This window comes from Dama dama, chromosome 10 (assembly GCF_033118175.1).
Source record: "Dama dama isolate Ldn47 chromosome 10, ASM3311817v1, whole genome shotgun sequence".
NCBI classification, from domain to species: Eukaryota; Metazoa; Chordata; class Mammalia; order Artiodactyla; family Cervidae; genus Dama; species Dama dama.
Window position 1 is genome coordinate 21296025 of NC_083690.1, and position 15600 is coordinate 21311624.

At 45.5% G+C, this 15600-nt stretch overlaps 1 protein-coding gene across 1 annotated transcript in view; it reads left to right on the top strand.

Moving 5' to 3' along the window:
* The window catches only part of OTOA (otoancorin), a 56434-nt gene extending 43833 nt beyond the window's left edge, over positions 1 to 12601 (top strand). The window contains exons 18-22 of the mRNA XM_061153983.1: positions 5110 to 5252; positions 5491 to 5627; positions 6132 to 6229; positions 9497 to 9692; positions 12062 to 12601. Of these exons, the coding sequence (XP_061009966.1) occupies positions 5110 to 5252; positions 5491 to 5627; positions 6132 to 6229; positions 9497 to 9692; positions 12062 to 12132 (645 nt within the window). The 3' untranslated portion in view covers positions 12133 to 12601. The remainder of the gene's footprint in view (positions 1 to 5109; positions 5253 to 5490; positions 5628 to 6131; positions 6230 to 9496; positions 9693 to 12061) is intronic.
* The last annotated feature ends 2999 nt before the right edge of the window (positions 12602 to 15600 follow it).

The window sequence follows — 15600 nt, forward strand, 5'->3', positions numbered from 1 at the left end:
TAATAGAATATATCCGTGTCATTTCAGGCCCCGGAGTTTGTGGTAATTTGTTACAGCAGCAAAAGGAAATGAATACAGGTGGTTCACCAAGGGAAAAGCGTGGTGTTATCAAGGGGAGCGTGGATATTAGGCAGGCAAAACCAAGGCATGTCCCCTACTCTCATGAGCTTCTTGCAATCAGGATTGCTGTGTCATGACTCTGAGTGGCAACATTCACATAGAACACAGGGTGAATTGTGCCCCGCAGGAGTTGGGCAACGTGGAGGTCCTGGCCCGAAGGTTGAAGTAAGTTAATACCTGTTAAATATGTGAACAATGGGCTTGCCTCGTGGCTCAGACATTAAGAATCTGCCTGCAGTGCTGGAGACCTGGGTTTGATCCTTGGATTGGGAAGATCCCCTGGAGAAGGGAACGGCTACCCACTCTAATATTCTGGCCTGGAGAATTCCATGGACAGAGGAACCTGATGGACTACAGTCCATGGGGTCACAAAGAGTTGGACACGACTGAGCACCTTTCACTTTCACTTTCATTGTGAACAATGCCTGCCACCTAGTAGTCAAAACAATTAGTTGTTTTCATTGTTGTCATCAGTATATTGGCATCATCACACCCCCTCTTTCCGCAGTTTAACACTTGCCTCATTTGCAAGATGAGAGGGTTGGACCTCCCCCTGCCCCATCAGTCTGCAGTTCCTTCCACTCTGACGTTCTATAATCCTGGGGTTCTGTGACTCTAAAACTGGTTTTGGCTGGCTTAAGAAGTGCCACATCACACTTCCAATAACATTCTATTTGCAGTCTGGGAGAAAACAGGAAAATATCTCCAACTTAGAAACTACAGTATCTCTTTCCCTTTGTACCAATTTTCAATTCCCATGGATGGCAGTGAGATTTATCAATATGTTTGAAGGGGATATGAAAACCTAACATTTGCATATATCATTTGCAGTCAGTTCCTCAACTTTAGCTCCCAATCAAACCCTTAAATGCATGTTTCTAGATTAATAGTCAGACCTGGCGGAATTGCATTAACAGATAGTTCAGCTTAAAAACCAATATAAAGGAAAAAAACTATTATAGAAGCCAGAGGGATGAACAGAGAGATTGAAATCTTATAGCTATTCACTTTCAGCGGTTAATATTGCCTAAAAGTGTTGGTATTAATTGTCTTGGAATCATTACAGATACACTGGCCCAGTCGTTCAAGGAAATATATTTTGGCTTATCACCTTGCAGGCTGAGCTTGCATTTTCCAGGTTCCAGTGGCAAAACAATTTAATATCACATCTTCAAAGTAATTTTATTTGAATTGTATTTTTGCACTTTCATTTTAAAATGGGCATGCCTGATAGTTGGGGAGCACAGATTGCTATGAGTCAACAAGTGAAACCTGATTATGAAGACTTAATAAGAAAAGTTCAAAAGCTAACTTGAATCTCTACCTCTCCTTCATCCCCAAACATCTTCAGTGGCTAAGAGTAGAGGCTCTGGAGTCAGACTGCCTGGGTTGTAATCCTAGAACCAGTCATTCAAGTCATCTTGGCATACTTGGCATTACCTTGGCATCTTGGCATAGTTACTTAACCTCTCTGTGCCTCAGTTTCTGCATCTGTGAAATAGAGATAATATTTACTTCCTAGGGTTGTGGGGATTAGAAAAGATAGTATGTATAAATGGTCAAAAGAGTGTTGACATACAGTAAGCATTCAATAAATATTACCTGTTATTATTTGGGATGCACATTTCCATTCAGTCAAGGACATTTAAATCTAAGCACAGTATTAACTGAAATTCTCTTATAGCACCTGTGAGCTTTGTAATCATTGAGGGGAACTTCATGAAGACATTGACCAATCTGATTTGCAGAAATGTAGGAAATCTCTCTGAAGCCAATCCATCATGTGATTGGATTAGAGAGGCAGTAATCTGATGTCATTTTAAAGGAATATATATTGCCTATGGCTTCTGTAAATCACTCACTCAGATGTTCCTCCATTCATTCATTCAAAAAGTACTTATTATTCATAATGTACCCTACTGTGGGCTAGGCATTGTGTCAGATACTGGGAACATGGTAGTGAACTAGCTGGATAGGGTCTTCATCTTTGGAGATTCTGCTTGGTGATACAGACAAAAATTGAGCAATCAAGAGGAAACGTTTAACAACTTTTGATAAGAGATAAGCAGAAGATGGACAAGGTTCTCATGGAAATAGCAGGGAGGGAAGCTACTTGGGGTGGGAGAATACAGGAAGTCTTCTCTGAGCAGGTAGCATTTAAACAGACCTGAGGGATAGAAAGGCAACAGCCATGTTAAAAAGTGTAATCCCATTGGAACATTTCACAATGTTTGCAACACTTTCTCTTAACACTAGAGTGATCCGTATTGTGTGATGGGATGGACTGACATTAAAGGGAGATGGGAAGATTCACTGTGACTCCTTCACTTCCACTCAGGAGATGTTCATCCTCGGATGTCCCCTCCTTACCTCTGCCTTGTGAGCTCTGGTCCTTTTGTAATCCTTATAATCTGTCTCCATGATCCCTGACAATCCACACTATCATGCAGCTCATCTTTAGGGGATTGACTTGGGTCCTTCCTCAAGTCCAACATAGGCAGATGAAATTAATCAGGATTCATCCAGTTACAAGTGACAGAAAACCCAACTCAAAGAGACTTGAGCAAGAATAGAGTTTGTTAACCCAATAAAAAATGAATGGAAGATCTAAATAGACAGTTCTTCAAAGAAGACATACACAAGGCCAAAAAGTACATGAAAAGATGCTCAACATCACTAATTATTAGAGAAATGCAAATCAAAACTACAGTGAGGTATCACCTGAGAATGGTCAAAAAATCTACAAACAGTAAATGCTGGAGAGGGTGTGGAGAAAAGGGGACTCTCCTACCCTGTTGGTGGAAATGTAAATTGGTGCCTTATAGAGAACAGTATGGAGGTTCCTTAAAAAATGAAATCCGAATTTCCATATGATCCAGCAATCCCACTCCTGGGTATATGTCCAGAGAAAATCATAATTCAAAAAGATACATGCACCCCAGTGTTCACTGAAGCACTATTTACAACAGCCAAGACAAGGGAGCATGCTAAATGTCCATCAACAGAGGAATGGATAAAGAAGATGTGGTACAATGGAATACTACTCAGCCATCAAAAGAGTGAGGTAATGCCATTTGCAGCACCATGGATGGGCATAGAGTTTCTTATACTGAGTGAAATAAGTCAAACAGAGAAGGAAGAATACCATATGGTATCACTTATATATGGAATCTAAAAAAATGGTGCAAATGAAACCACATTTACAAAGCAGAAATAGAGTCACAGATGCAGAAAACAAACTATGGTTACCAGGCAGATAGGGGAGGAGTGATAAATTGGGAAACTGGGGTTGACATCTACACACTACCATATATAAAATTGATAACTGAAAAGACTTACTATGGGGCTTCCCTCATGGCTCAGATGGTAGAGAATCTGTCTGCAATGCAGGAGACCTGTGTTCTATCCTTGGGTCGGGAAGATCCCCTGAAGAAGGGAATGGCCCATTCCAGTATTCTTGCTTGGAGATTCTCATGGACAGAGGAGCCTGGTGGGCTACAGTCCATGGGGTCGCAAAGGATCTGACATGACAGTGACTAACACTCACTTTTCACTAGGACTTACTGTGTAGCACAGGGAGCTCTACTCAATGCTCTGTAAAGACCTATATGGGAAAAGAGTCTAAAAAAGAGTGGAGGTATGTATATGTGTGTGTATATATATATTAGTATATATATGTGTGCATATATATATGTGTATATTTTGTATATATATGTGTGTGTATACATATATGTGTATATATATGTGTGTGTATATTTTGTATATATATATATATGTGTATATATGTATGTGCATATATATATATAAGTGATTCACTTTGCTATGCCCCTGAAACTAACACAGTGTTGTAAATCAACTATACTCCAATAAAATTTTTTTAAAAAGAATGGAGATTATTGACTCCTATCAGAGGATGTCAAGAGTGGAGTTAAAGTATGGCTGGATCCAGGGGCTTCAACACTGTTGTCAGGAATCTCTCACCATTTTTGACCCTGCTTTCTTCTGTGTTGGCTTTGTTCAGAGGCAGTTTCTTTCCACGCGGTGAGTTCTAGCAGATTCAGGTGTTTGTCTTCCAAGGTCCAGTCCAGAGTAAAGAAAGCTCAGCTCTTCTAGTTGCTCCAGCCAAAGTCCTGGTTGGTTTTGACTGGATCACATGCCCAATCTAGAACCAATAACTACGGTCAGGCTAAGAGACATTCTGGCTGGCCAGGACTGGACCACAGCATCACTCCTCGAACTCAGAATGCAGTTAGCTCCAATTGGACCACATGAAGTAAGAGTGTGGGAGGGCTGGCTTACCAGGGAAAGTCATGAACAATGAATAGCTGCTATGTTAAATTAAGGGGATCCTACACTACACATCAGCCCCTAAAACCAAAGCTAATTGGAAAGATTCCCGTGTCGTTTTAAATGCCAGAGCATTTAATGTACTACCCCCTGGAACTGAAGAGTGAGAGGCAAACCTATTTCAGGGTAGATTTCATGAAGGTCACATCTGACTTGAACTCCCAAATAAAAGGATGGATTTTAACAGTTGGGAATGTAGGAAGGGCATTTCAGATTGAGGCACTGACTTGAGTAAAGGTGTAAAGGCAGAAAATTACAAGGTTTTATCAGAAAATTGTGAAAACAGACGCTGGAAAAGTTTGGATCCGAATGCAGAAGAACTTAAATGACCAAACTATCTGAAAGTCACAAATGATGAGGGGAATAAGCCAGCAGACACAGACCCAAGGTACCGATGTCTTTAATGTTGAAGGATACAAGAACTTCATGGTCTAAAGATGCCTCCATAGATCAGGGGACATACTCAGTAGAAGCAGCACCATCAGGAGGTTAGCCTGGATGAGTGGCTAGGATGGTTTGGAATGGGTAATATATCCAGAGAAGCGTGAGCAATCAGCAGGAGCTGGCTCCATCATCCCCTTGGATCTTGGGGTCTTGATCATCCCTGGATGGTCCATTTCTTGTCCTTCCACATTTTTATAGGCTAAATCCATTCTGCAAGGGTTTCTGGAGGATTCAGGCTATCGTGTCCAGGATCTGAAGAGCTTCCACTTGGTAGGACTTGGTGCAACGCTGTGTGCCATGAACATCACCGAAATCTCACTTATAAAGATCTTGGAATTCAGGTAACCAAAATACTAGTGCACAGAGTGGCAAATGATTGATTTGTTGATTGATTGATTCATTCATTAATTTATTCATCAATATGTTCTCTGCTTCCTGCTGCATTGCAACCTTTCTGGGATAAAATAGGGAGTGAGATTAGCTGGATCCTTTCTCGGTGCTGAGCCTACCTACCTTTTGCATATCTGTTTTGGCTGGAGAGTCTCCTAGGCTCACGCTATATCCCTCCCTTGTGACCAGGGTGGTGGTGGCCAGAATCGGGACCCTGCTCTGCAGTCCCCAGGTCTTGGCGGAGTTTAAGAGGAAGGCAGAAGTTGTGTTTGGGGAGCCCACTGACTGGCCCAGGTTTGTCTTGCAGGAGCTTGGGACCATTGCAGGTAAGAGGCACCTTGATGCCTTTCTCCCCCTCTCCAACCTTAAATCTGGGGGCAAAAGCAAACAACACAATCCTTGGCCACCTATAGTGAACATCCATAGAGTTATGGTACAACCTAGATTTCATGACTTCAAGTTGCAGAAGGTGGGGTCTGCGAGTCTGCTTTTTAAACAAGCTCTCTTGGTAATTCTGTGTGGCTAAAGTGGTTTAGAATGTTATCTAATTGGCTCCAAAATAGATTTATACACAATTTAAAATTTGTGTAAAGTGAAGCTCCTTCTGGGCATAAATTTCCTTGTAGGAGACCAATCAGGGCTAATGTGACCCACATATTTTTTCCTGGGTTGATTAAGGAACCCAATTCCCCAGTGTGACTTTCAGGGCCTTTTGTAAGGAATGATGTTTGCCTAGAACATGCAGATCTGTACATTACGCAGTGCCATTAATAAAACAAACGGAGTTCTGATGGCTTGAATTAAACCCTCTGATTCCTTTTTCTCCCCAGCTGGATTAACTAAAGAAGAGCTCCGAATGCTTGATAAGGATTTGATGCCCTATTTCCAGCCATCAGCAATCAAATGCCTTCCTGATGAGATATTCAAAGTAAGTACTCAGTTCCTCAAGGAGAATGGGAGCTTGACCCCATTTCAGATCACACAGGGAAGCAGATGGTGGGTGTTGGATTCTAGGGACCTACAACCTGCTTCTGCTAATAGGGCCAGAGGAGAGCTATATGCCAACAATGGATGGATCACAACATAATTTTAGCTGTTTTTGTTTTTAAAGTTTTTTTCTTTAATTTTTAACTTATCTTTTAATTGTGTCTATTTTTATGGCTTCCCTCTCTTCACAGCCACTGGCACTAATTTTCTATTTATGATGGTATGACAAGTGTATATTCTCTTATCCCAAACCCTTGGGAGCAGATATATTTCAGAATTTGGAATTTTCCAGAGTTTAGAAAGATCACTCTGTGAATCTACAGTATTGTAAATGAACACCTTCAGCAATGTCTGGGGGAAGCACCTTGTAAGCAAGTACATTAATATTTCTGTGAAGAAATCTGTGACAAATCACACTAATTGGAATAAATAGAGACTATAAATGGTTTCACATCAATTCAGGTCAGATTTTGCTGGCAAATGAGTTTGTCTTAAACTTTGGAAAAAACTTACAGGTTTCAGACTTTTTTTTGGACTTCAGAATTGTAGATGAGGGATGACATTTCCATTAACATTTCCTTTTAAAATAAATTTACGTGAAACATTTAAATTGATTTAAAGAAAAGAATTAAGAAAGCCACAATAGGATAGGTAGTAAACAGCTATGGGAAAAATTGAGAGGGTTGAAGTGGATCTGAGGATAGGGAAGCAGATGTATAAGATTAGGAGAGGGTTTGGTGGGGGCAGTCTGCTCTGATGAAGAGTGACTCTGGTGTTCTTGTTTGCTGGGTAACTTGGAAACATATTCTGTCCACCAAAACTGGATAAGGCACACCAGGCTAGACAAGCTCCCATGATGCCACTCATTGGTTCTTTTTAAGACAGAGAACAGATCTTGAACCACTTCAGGACCAAGAACAGTTCCCAGCACAGACCAGGTGTGAGCTCTGTTTGAAAAGGGGAAGTCGCTTTGTGACCCCATGGACTATATAGACCATGGAATTCTCCAGGCCAGAACACTGGAGTAGGTAGCTGTTCCTTTCTCCAGGGGATCTTCCTAACCCAGGGACTGAACCCAGCTCTCACATTGCAGGCAGATTCTTTACCGTCTGAGCCTCCAGGGAAGCCCAAGAATACTGGAGTGGGTAGCCTAGATCCCTTCTCCAGAAGATCTTCCTGACCTAGTAATCAAACTGGGGTTTCCTGCACTACAGGTGAATTCTTTACCAGCTGAGCTCCCAGGAAAGCTATTTGGGGGAAATAAATAAGTCGCTGTCCTTAAAGGCCATTCAGCTTCTCTTCTGGGGGCTCTGCATGGGGTAGGCAGCTTGGTCCTTGAAATTGGCATGTTGCTGAGCATGCTCTCCTGGTCTTGTTTGGAACATACTTTGCAGTTTACTTTTTCTGGAAATTCCTAGTGGCCACTTACATTGTGGTAGGCTTCAGCCTAGGTGCTAGGGTATAGATACCAGACTAGGTTCACATGGCATGCACCGGTGAAGGCGTGTAATGCAGTGCCTTCAGGGGCCTGAAAAAGTAACAAAAGAATGTAGTGGCCTGGGCAGGGACTAAGGTGAAATGGAGAGCCAGTCTAAAGTTGGGAAGGCTGCTTCTCATCTCTGGCACAGGATGCGATGCAGTGTGACAGAGTGGGCCTAGCATTGCTGCCGGATCTTCCTTTTCTCTCTTTTTTTTTTTTAAGAATCCTGAAGTCTCATTTTCATGTGACATCTCCTGATAATTAAATGTTGGAACCGCTTTGAATTTATTTTTTGAAACAGGCCTAGGGTGGCAAGCAGCAACATTGGAAAAATAGATAATTTTTATAATACAGACTCTGTGTTAATGGTAGATGTAAGGTATAAGCCAGCAGTGCATGTCTGCTCTGTGTGTGTGTTTGGTGAGAGGGAGGAGGTGATGCTGAATTTTGCAGGACAGGTCAGCTAGGTGAGAAGGAGGAACAGTGTTCCAGGTGGAAGGATGTACTGCCTCCTGGGGGTTACACCTACGGCTGTCCATTCTCCAGGAGTGAAGGGTACCAGCAAGGAGTGGGGGTGGGGTGCTGGAGAGGTGGGCAGGACCCAGAGCTTGAAGGCCTTATTACTATGTAAAGAGCTTGAACTGCGTCCTGGAGAGGGGGCAGAAAGGGTTCTAAGCAGGGGAATGACATGATTCCAGGGAAACATCAACCCCGACAAGAAAGAATAATGTGAAGGAGCAAAGACAGGGTGAAAGAGCAGAACCCCCTTTCTCAGAATCTTTGGGGCCCTTAGAAAATGAGCAGGGTGACTTTAGAGGCACCTGACATCCCGTCTCATTTCACACCTACTGGAACTAGTCACCGAGTCCTCTAAGCCTGAAGTGATTGCAGAAAACATCTTGTTCAGGGCCCTTGAGCAGAATTCCCACTGCTGTGTGTCTATGGCACACATCACTAATAGATTACTGCACTCACCCTTTGTAGAACCCTTACCGGACTCACCTGTGATAAGCTGAGAATCCACATAGGAGATAAGTTCTCTGTGCCAACCCGTATCTAGTCCAGAAGCACAGAGAGGCTATGAAACTTGCCCAAGGTCACACAGCTAGTGGGTGGCAGAGCTGGGACACAGAGTAAAAGCTTTGCCCTTTAGATGTGTGTTTTCTCTACCACATCAGGGTTTCTCCGGTGGGGGACTTGAAGCATTGTGGGCAGGGTGACTTGCACTGCATTAAACAACATTAAGTCGCCTTATCAACTCTCTTTTACTACTGATTACTTCAAGGAGGAAATCTCAATTTGGAACTAATATATATATATATTATATATATTGTATATATACTATATATATATAGTGTATATATATATACACACACACATATGTATATTTAAAAGAGGCCCCAGGATCAGACAGTGTTGGCCAACAGATCTAGCTAGAATTTAGTAATGTTTTACTTCTTCTGGCATATTTTAAACGAGTACTTATTGCAAGTCATCCTAAGTTTCCATTTTTGAAATTGCCATTAATTTGTTTTTTTTTTTTCCATTTTATCATACATTTATGTTAGTAGTGAAAGAGTGATCTGATTTTAAGGAAAAAATCCTGAAGAGGAGCACAAATGAGAGATACATGGGTACCGCAAAGTTGTGCGGGCCCAGGGCGGATGCCCGAGCTTTGGGAAAGTCTGGGAGGGGCGCCTCTGAGGGCTGTCCCCTTCCCCCCTGCAGGAGCTGTCGGCCGAGCAGATCGCCTCCCTCGGCCCTGAAAACGCGGCGGCGGTGACCCCAGCGCAGCGCCGGCAGCTCAGCATGGTGCAGCTGCAGAGCCTCCAGCGGGCGCTAGATGGCGCCAAGACTCGCTCCTGGCTGGACGCGCCTCCGAGCGCCAGCCCCGCCCGGACCCCCTCCTCTCTTTCTCCTCCTGGTGAGTCGGACAGACCCAGCCCCACCTCCCACTCCTAATCCCCACTCCTCGTCTCTCGGCCCGCCCCGCCTGACATGGGGCGGCGAGAAGGTTCCCAAAATTCAGGGTGGGGCCTCGGACGGTCCTTGAAGATTCTGCATTCAGAGAAAAACCCACAGTCCGTACCAAGCATGTGTAAAGAATGGTCAACTGCAGAGCACTTGCAAGTCTTGGGATGGGGGGAGCTCTTAAAAATTGCCAGCCGCACGGAATCAGAACCCACCCACCCAGAACCCACTGAATCAGAGTTGCTCAGGACTTAAGCCCTTTCAGTGGTTCCTTTGCTCCTCCGTCCTTCTCACCGTCCAGGATTAATAAATTCAGGTGATATATTTTGGGCACCTACTATGTGCTAAGCCTGCAGTAGTGAGTGGTGAGTAAGGCAAGTGAGGCTCTCTCGTAATAAACGAGGAGATTTCAAATCTGATTGAGACCAGGGAAGGAAAGCAGCAGAAGGAAGTGGTGGTGACGAAGAAATGAGCTGAGCTGAGGAGTCGGGGGTGGAGGTGGCTTTCTTTCCCGTTTTTTTTGCCCCCTCCCTGCCTGTCTCACACCCCCTCCCCTCGCCCTCACACTTGTTTACGACTCCCGTCTTTACTGAGCACGGTCTTTGGACCAAGGATGGTGCTCGGGAGGCAGCTGTGAACAAGCCTGTCCTTGTGGAGCTCCCAGTCCAGGGTGGGGGTGACGGAAGCCCCAGCACCCAGGCGACCAGGAGGCAGTACGAGGGGTACTGTGAGGGGGGGACACAGCGATCGCTGGGGAGAGGCAGCTTCCTGGGCTTCGGGGAGGGGAAGCGGCTGTGGAAACCTCCTGAAGACTGATTTCTAGGCTGCAAACCCAGCTGCAGAGATGGACCCAGCCACGTGGGGAGTGTCCCAGGTAGAGGCAGGAGCGGATGCAAATACCCAGAATTCAAAGAGAGCTGGGGCCTCACCATCTCCAGGTGCCCTCCCCTCCCCACCTTGGGGACGGGAGGATGCCCAATTTCTGCAAATGGGAGCCATGCCCTTTGATTTATTGCTATCTTTAAACTTTTTCATCGAAATATAATCTGCATACATGTAAAAGGTATTTGAAAATGTTGCAGTGTTTTGGGTCTTATATAATGCACACAATAGACAATGCACATTGTTTAAAATATGAAAAGTCTGAAAAGGTGTTAAGTGAAACATCCACCCTCCACCCCCTGTTCCACAGTCACCCAGTTCCCCTCCTCAGAGCGACCAATGTTACCAGCTTGTGGATCTGTCCAGAGATATTCTATGCACATCCATAGATTATCTCTGCACTTTTACAAAAGCTTATATTATATACTTTGTTCTGTGACTTGCATTTTTCACCTGAAAATTTACCTTAGAGACAGTTCCATATCCATGTCTAGGAGCCGTGCAGTTCTTGGTTTTCTGGCTATGCTGTAACTGTCTTTAACTAGATCTCTATAGAGGATAATTCAGTTGTTTCTATTTTTATACTGTTACAATCAATGCAGCGAATGACTTTATATACTTTGCATCTGTTCAAGTATATCTGCAGGGTAAACTCTTCCAAGTGAGACTGGGGGGTCAGAGGGTCGGTGCATCTGGAAATTCTGATGCAGGAGAAGCTTAGTTCCTCTTTCCTTCCATTCACCCCACCAGCCTGAGCTGGTCCTGGCAGCCGGGTGAACTGTTCCTGGGGGCCAGGCACTTAATCTTGTTTCCTAAACTTGCTTTGTTATCTGAACCACCTGAGTGTGATACTTAAAATCCAGATCCCCCGGCCTGGTACCTGACCTGCTGAATCAGAATTTGCAGGGGAAGGTCCCCAAATTTGCATTTTTAGCCATCTCCCTGTGATTAAGGCACTTCTGCTGCTGCTGCTAAGTCGCTTCAGTCGTGTCCGACTCTGTGTGAACCCATAGACCCGATAGACGGCAGCCCACCAGGCTCCCCCGTCCCTGGGATTCTCCAGGCAAGAACATTGGAGTGGGTTGCCATTTCCTTCTCAGTATGAAAGTGAAAAGTGAAAGTGAAGTCGCTCAGTCGTGTCTGACTCTTCGCGACCCCATGAACTGCAGCCCAGCAGGCCCCTCTGTCCATGGGATTTTCCAGGCAAGAGAACTGGAGTGGGGTGCCAGTGCCTTCTCCGAAGGCAGTTCTGGTACTTGCTAATTCACGCAGTCTCATATACTTTGCCCTTCCGCCCCTTGCTATTTGGGGTCATTATTCTTGTTTAGGGTTGAGCAAGCCAAGACCTAGTGAGGGGGAGGTGCAGGGAGCTGGTGCCATATGCCCACCCTCTGTGGACTGCTGAGACTTCCTGTGAACTCTTGTCTTGTTTCCTTGTAGGAGCCTGGGTCTCCCGGGGTCTTGGGCTGGGCTACCCTCTCCTGGTCCTGATGCCCAAGCTCCTGTGGTGAGTGGTGTTTGCGCATCGCCCTGGAGTCGAAGCAGCTGGCCAAAGCGCTTGCAGACCCCGAGGACCCTACAGAGGGTGGGAGTCCCCCACCCCAACTCGGAGCCTCAACGAGGGCAAGGAGACCTTGGGACTTTGGAACTGAAGAGGCACTAAAGGAAGAGTAATTAATAAAATGTGATCTGCACCTTCTTAAACTGGCTTGAATCCTCGGCAGGGAGACCTCATCTCAGTCTCCCTAGTTTTCCAGCTTGGAGACGGGGAAGCTGGGGAGGGGAGAGCATTTCCTGTCAACAGCATGAAAACATTAGTACAAGTTAACACCCTCCCTCTAGAGGGAGATGCCAGCCAGTGATGGGTGCAAGCCTAAGCCCCGGTTTCACCAAGACCTGATCTGGCTTCTCTTCTGGTTTTAATTTCCCTTCCTCGGAGATATAGGCCATATTGGATTTCTCCTTCTTAGATATTTAGCAGAGCTGAAATAAATGAATCCCATAATAGACGCCGATATTCCTGCCTGATTGTTGGGACTAATTGATGTTTTGGTGGGCATTGCATTGCTTGGAAATTAAAACATTTAACATGGCTCAACGTTAAATCAATTTTAAAATACCCTTTCCAGATACCTTCCATTTCCTTGGGAGTCAGCTGAATGAATGGCTGTTAAACTTTCAAAAATATACCTTTCTTGGTGGAGGTGGTGGCTCTTCCAGGTTTTAAGTGCTCTGGGCTTTGGGGATGGGTTGAAATAAAAGAAAATACACTGTAATCCTGCGATTATGGTGCGGCAGAGGAAATGCACCCGTTGGCCCAGTCCTTTTGGAGGCTGGGATGGAGTTGCCTCTGGAAATTTGCAAGATGCTTATGACCTTTGGCTCAGGAAGGCAGAGCTCAGGAGGGGGTGTTTTGCTGCCTCCCGGATGTTACACCTTCTCAAATTCAGCCATCAAAGTTGTTTCTCACGACATAGCTTAAGGTGGCAAGTGTTTTTGAGGGGGGATTCCCAGCCTCCACCTTCTGCAACTCCCCCAGCTGTTTGCAGAGATCACGGTTACTGGTGTGTGGGTCACAGTGTGCTGGCTGTGTCTCTGATCGGTCGGGACCTGTACTGTACTGGTTATTAATACAGGTAGATGTTGTGGAGGTTGGCGGGTCTTCGGAAGTCATGTGTGGTTATTCAGTTCAGTTCAGTTCAGTTCGGTCGCTCAGTTGTGTCCGACTCTTTGCAACCCCATGAACCGCAGCATGCAAGGCCTCCCTGTCTATCACCATCTCCCGGAGTCCATCCAAACCCATGTCCATTGAGTCGGTGATGCCATCCAACCATCTCATCCTCTGTTGTCCCCTTCTCCTCCTGCCTTCAGTCTTTCCCAGCATCAGGGTCTTTTCAAATGAGTCAGCTCTTCGCATCAGGTGGCCAAAGTATTGGAGTTTCAGCTTCAGTATCAGTCCTTTCAATGAATATTTAGGACTGATTTCCTTTAGGATGGACTGGTTGGATCTCCTTGCAGTCCAAGAGACTCCCAAAAGTCTTCTCCAACACTACAGCACCAATTCAAAAGCATCAATTCTTCGGCACTCAGCTTTCTTTATAGTCCAACTCTCACATCCATACATGACCATTGGAAAAACCATAGCCTTGACTAGATGGACTTTTGTTGACAAAGTAATTAATGTCTCTGCTTTTTAATATGCTGTCTAGGTTGGTCATAAAAGACTGGGGTGTGGAGGGTGTGGCCCTGTGGGTGTTACTTGGGGTCTGATCTGATTTTCTTTCATCCTGGTGGGGAAGTGGTCGCTAGGGCTGCTTCTGGAGCTCAGATCATGGATCTCGTTACAAACTCCAGCCCCAGTTTAGCTGGGCGGGACCGGCTGCTTCGAGCGGAGTGCTGGGTGAGAATGTGTCTGCCCAGATTCCTGTCAGAGAGGCCTTGGACCTTGCTTAGTAGTCCCACTTTCTTCCAGCCTTGAATTATCCTGGGCAACCACAACTTCCTATGAGTCAGACTTCATGCTGCCGATGCCAAGTAGCTTTGCCTCTCACTTTGGCTTCTGATCATTTGTTTCTGGGTTAGTTTCTGGGTCGTTCCTCCCATCGTGGCTGACAGTAACGGCTCCTGTTCTGCAGGTCCAGTCTGCATCAGGCGCTGCTCTGAGGTCTTTGCCTGTATCCTTAGCTCACGTCATCATCCCCCCGACCCTGCCAGGTGGATGCTGTTGGTTCCCGTTTTCCAGATGAGGCAACTGAACCCAAGAAAGATGAATGAACTCTTGTCTAAGGCCTCTCAGATAGCGAGGACTTGGGTTCTGACTTTTTGTCTCACCCTCTGCTGCCTCCCGGATGGATATTCTTGAACTTCTCTAATGAGTTAGATCAGAGAGAGGTTCTGTAGATCCCTTCCCCTCCTCCTCTGGCGGGAGGCCAGCTTGCCTCACAGCTCATATAATTGGTGATTGCCTCAGGCAGGAAAACAAATCCAACTTATGCCCTGCAGGACCCCCGGGGTCTCTAGTTGAAGTGTGCAGCCTTCTGCACGCAGAAAAGCAGCGGTCACACCACAGGTACAGCTCCCGTTCACCTTTTCAATGTCGACGGTGCTGTTGGGTTCCCAGCCTCCACCTTTTGCAGCTCCCCCCAGCTGTTTGCAGAGATCACGGTGCCTGGCGGGTGCCATTGCGGGTCACAGTGTGCTGGCTCTGGCTCTGATCGGTCAGGGCCTGTGACATAGTGGTTATTCAGATTTTTGAATATTGCTCAGCTAAATCCTTTTACAGATCCCCTGCCATCAAGCTTGATGGGGGCTGGGAATCTTTCTGCACCTTCAGTCTGTCATCCAGTGGGACTTAGATTTAAGCTATTCCCTCTAGACCTGGTACCCAGGGGTTCAGCCAGAGGGGCTGGGATGGGCTCTACTGCCAATGAAAGGTGGCTGTGAGTTGGTGCGTGTGGGAACATGTGTGAGTGTATGTTTACTTGGCTTTACTGAAGAAATGCTGTCATGGAAGAGGCAGTAAACAACTTAATATTAAATACTAGGTATTTCTTTGTCCTTAAAAGTTCTTTGTCCATCCTTGACTCCTTTAAACACATCTCTATTGCCTCCCTATAAAGCATATATGTAATAAACAGGGAGGCCTGGCAGAACTCCAGCCCACGCGGTGTCTAAGTGACACGTCTTCAAAGTGCAAATCTTGAAACCTTCTTGAAGTGAGTGTCCTTGCTACAAATCCATCCAGGACGTCCAGCAATTCCTGGGATTCTCAACCACCTCAGGAGGGTCGTTGTCCACTTCTCTGTCTTTCCTGCCCCAGGAACTGATTATTTCAGAAAGGGACATAGCTTGTCTGATCCTTGAAATCTTGGCAACTCACCGGCAGGTGAAGACCTTATTTGCCTTCACTTTCATCCTGGCCTTTTACGAGCCCAACAAAATGCCTGCTGATGAAATGTGGGGGAAGGGACCGTCCTTTC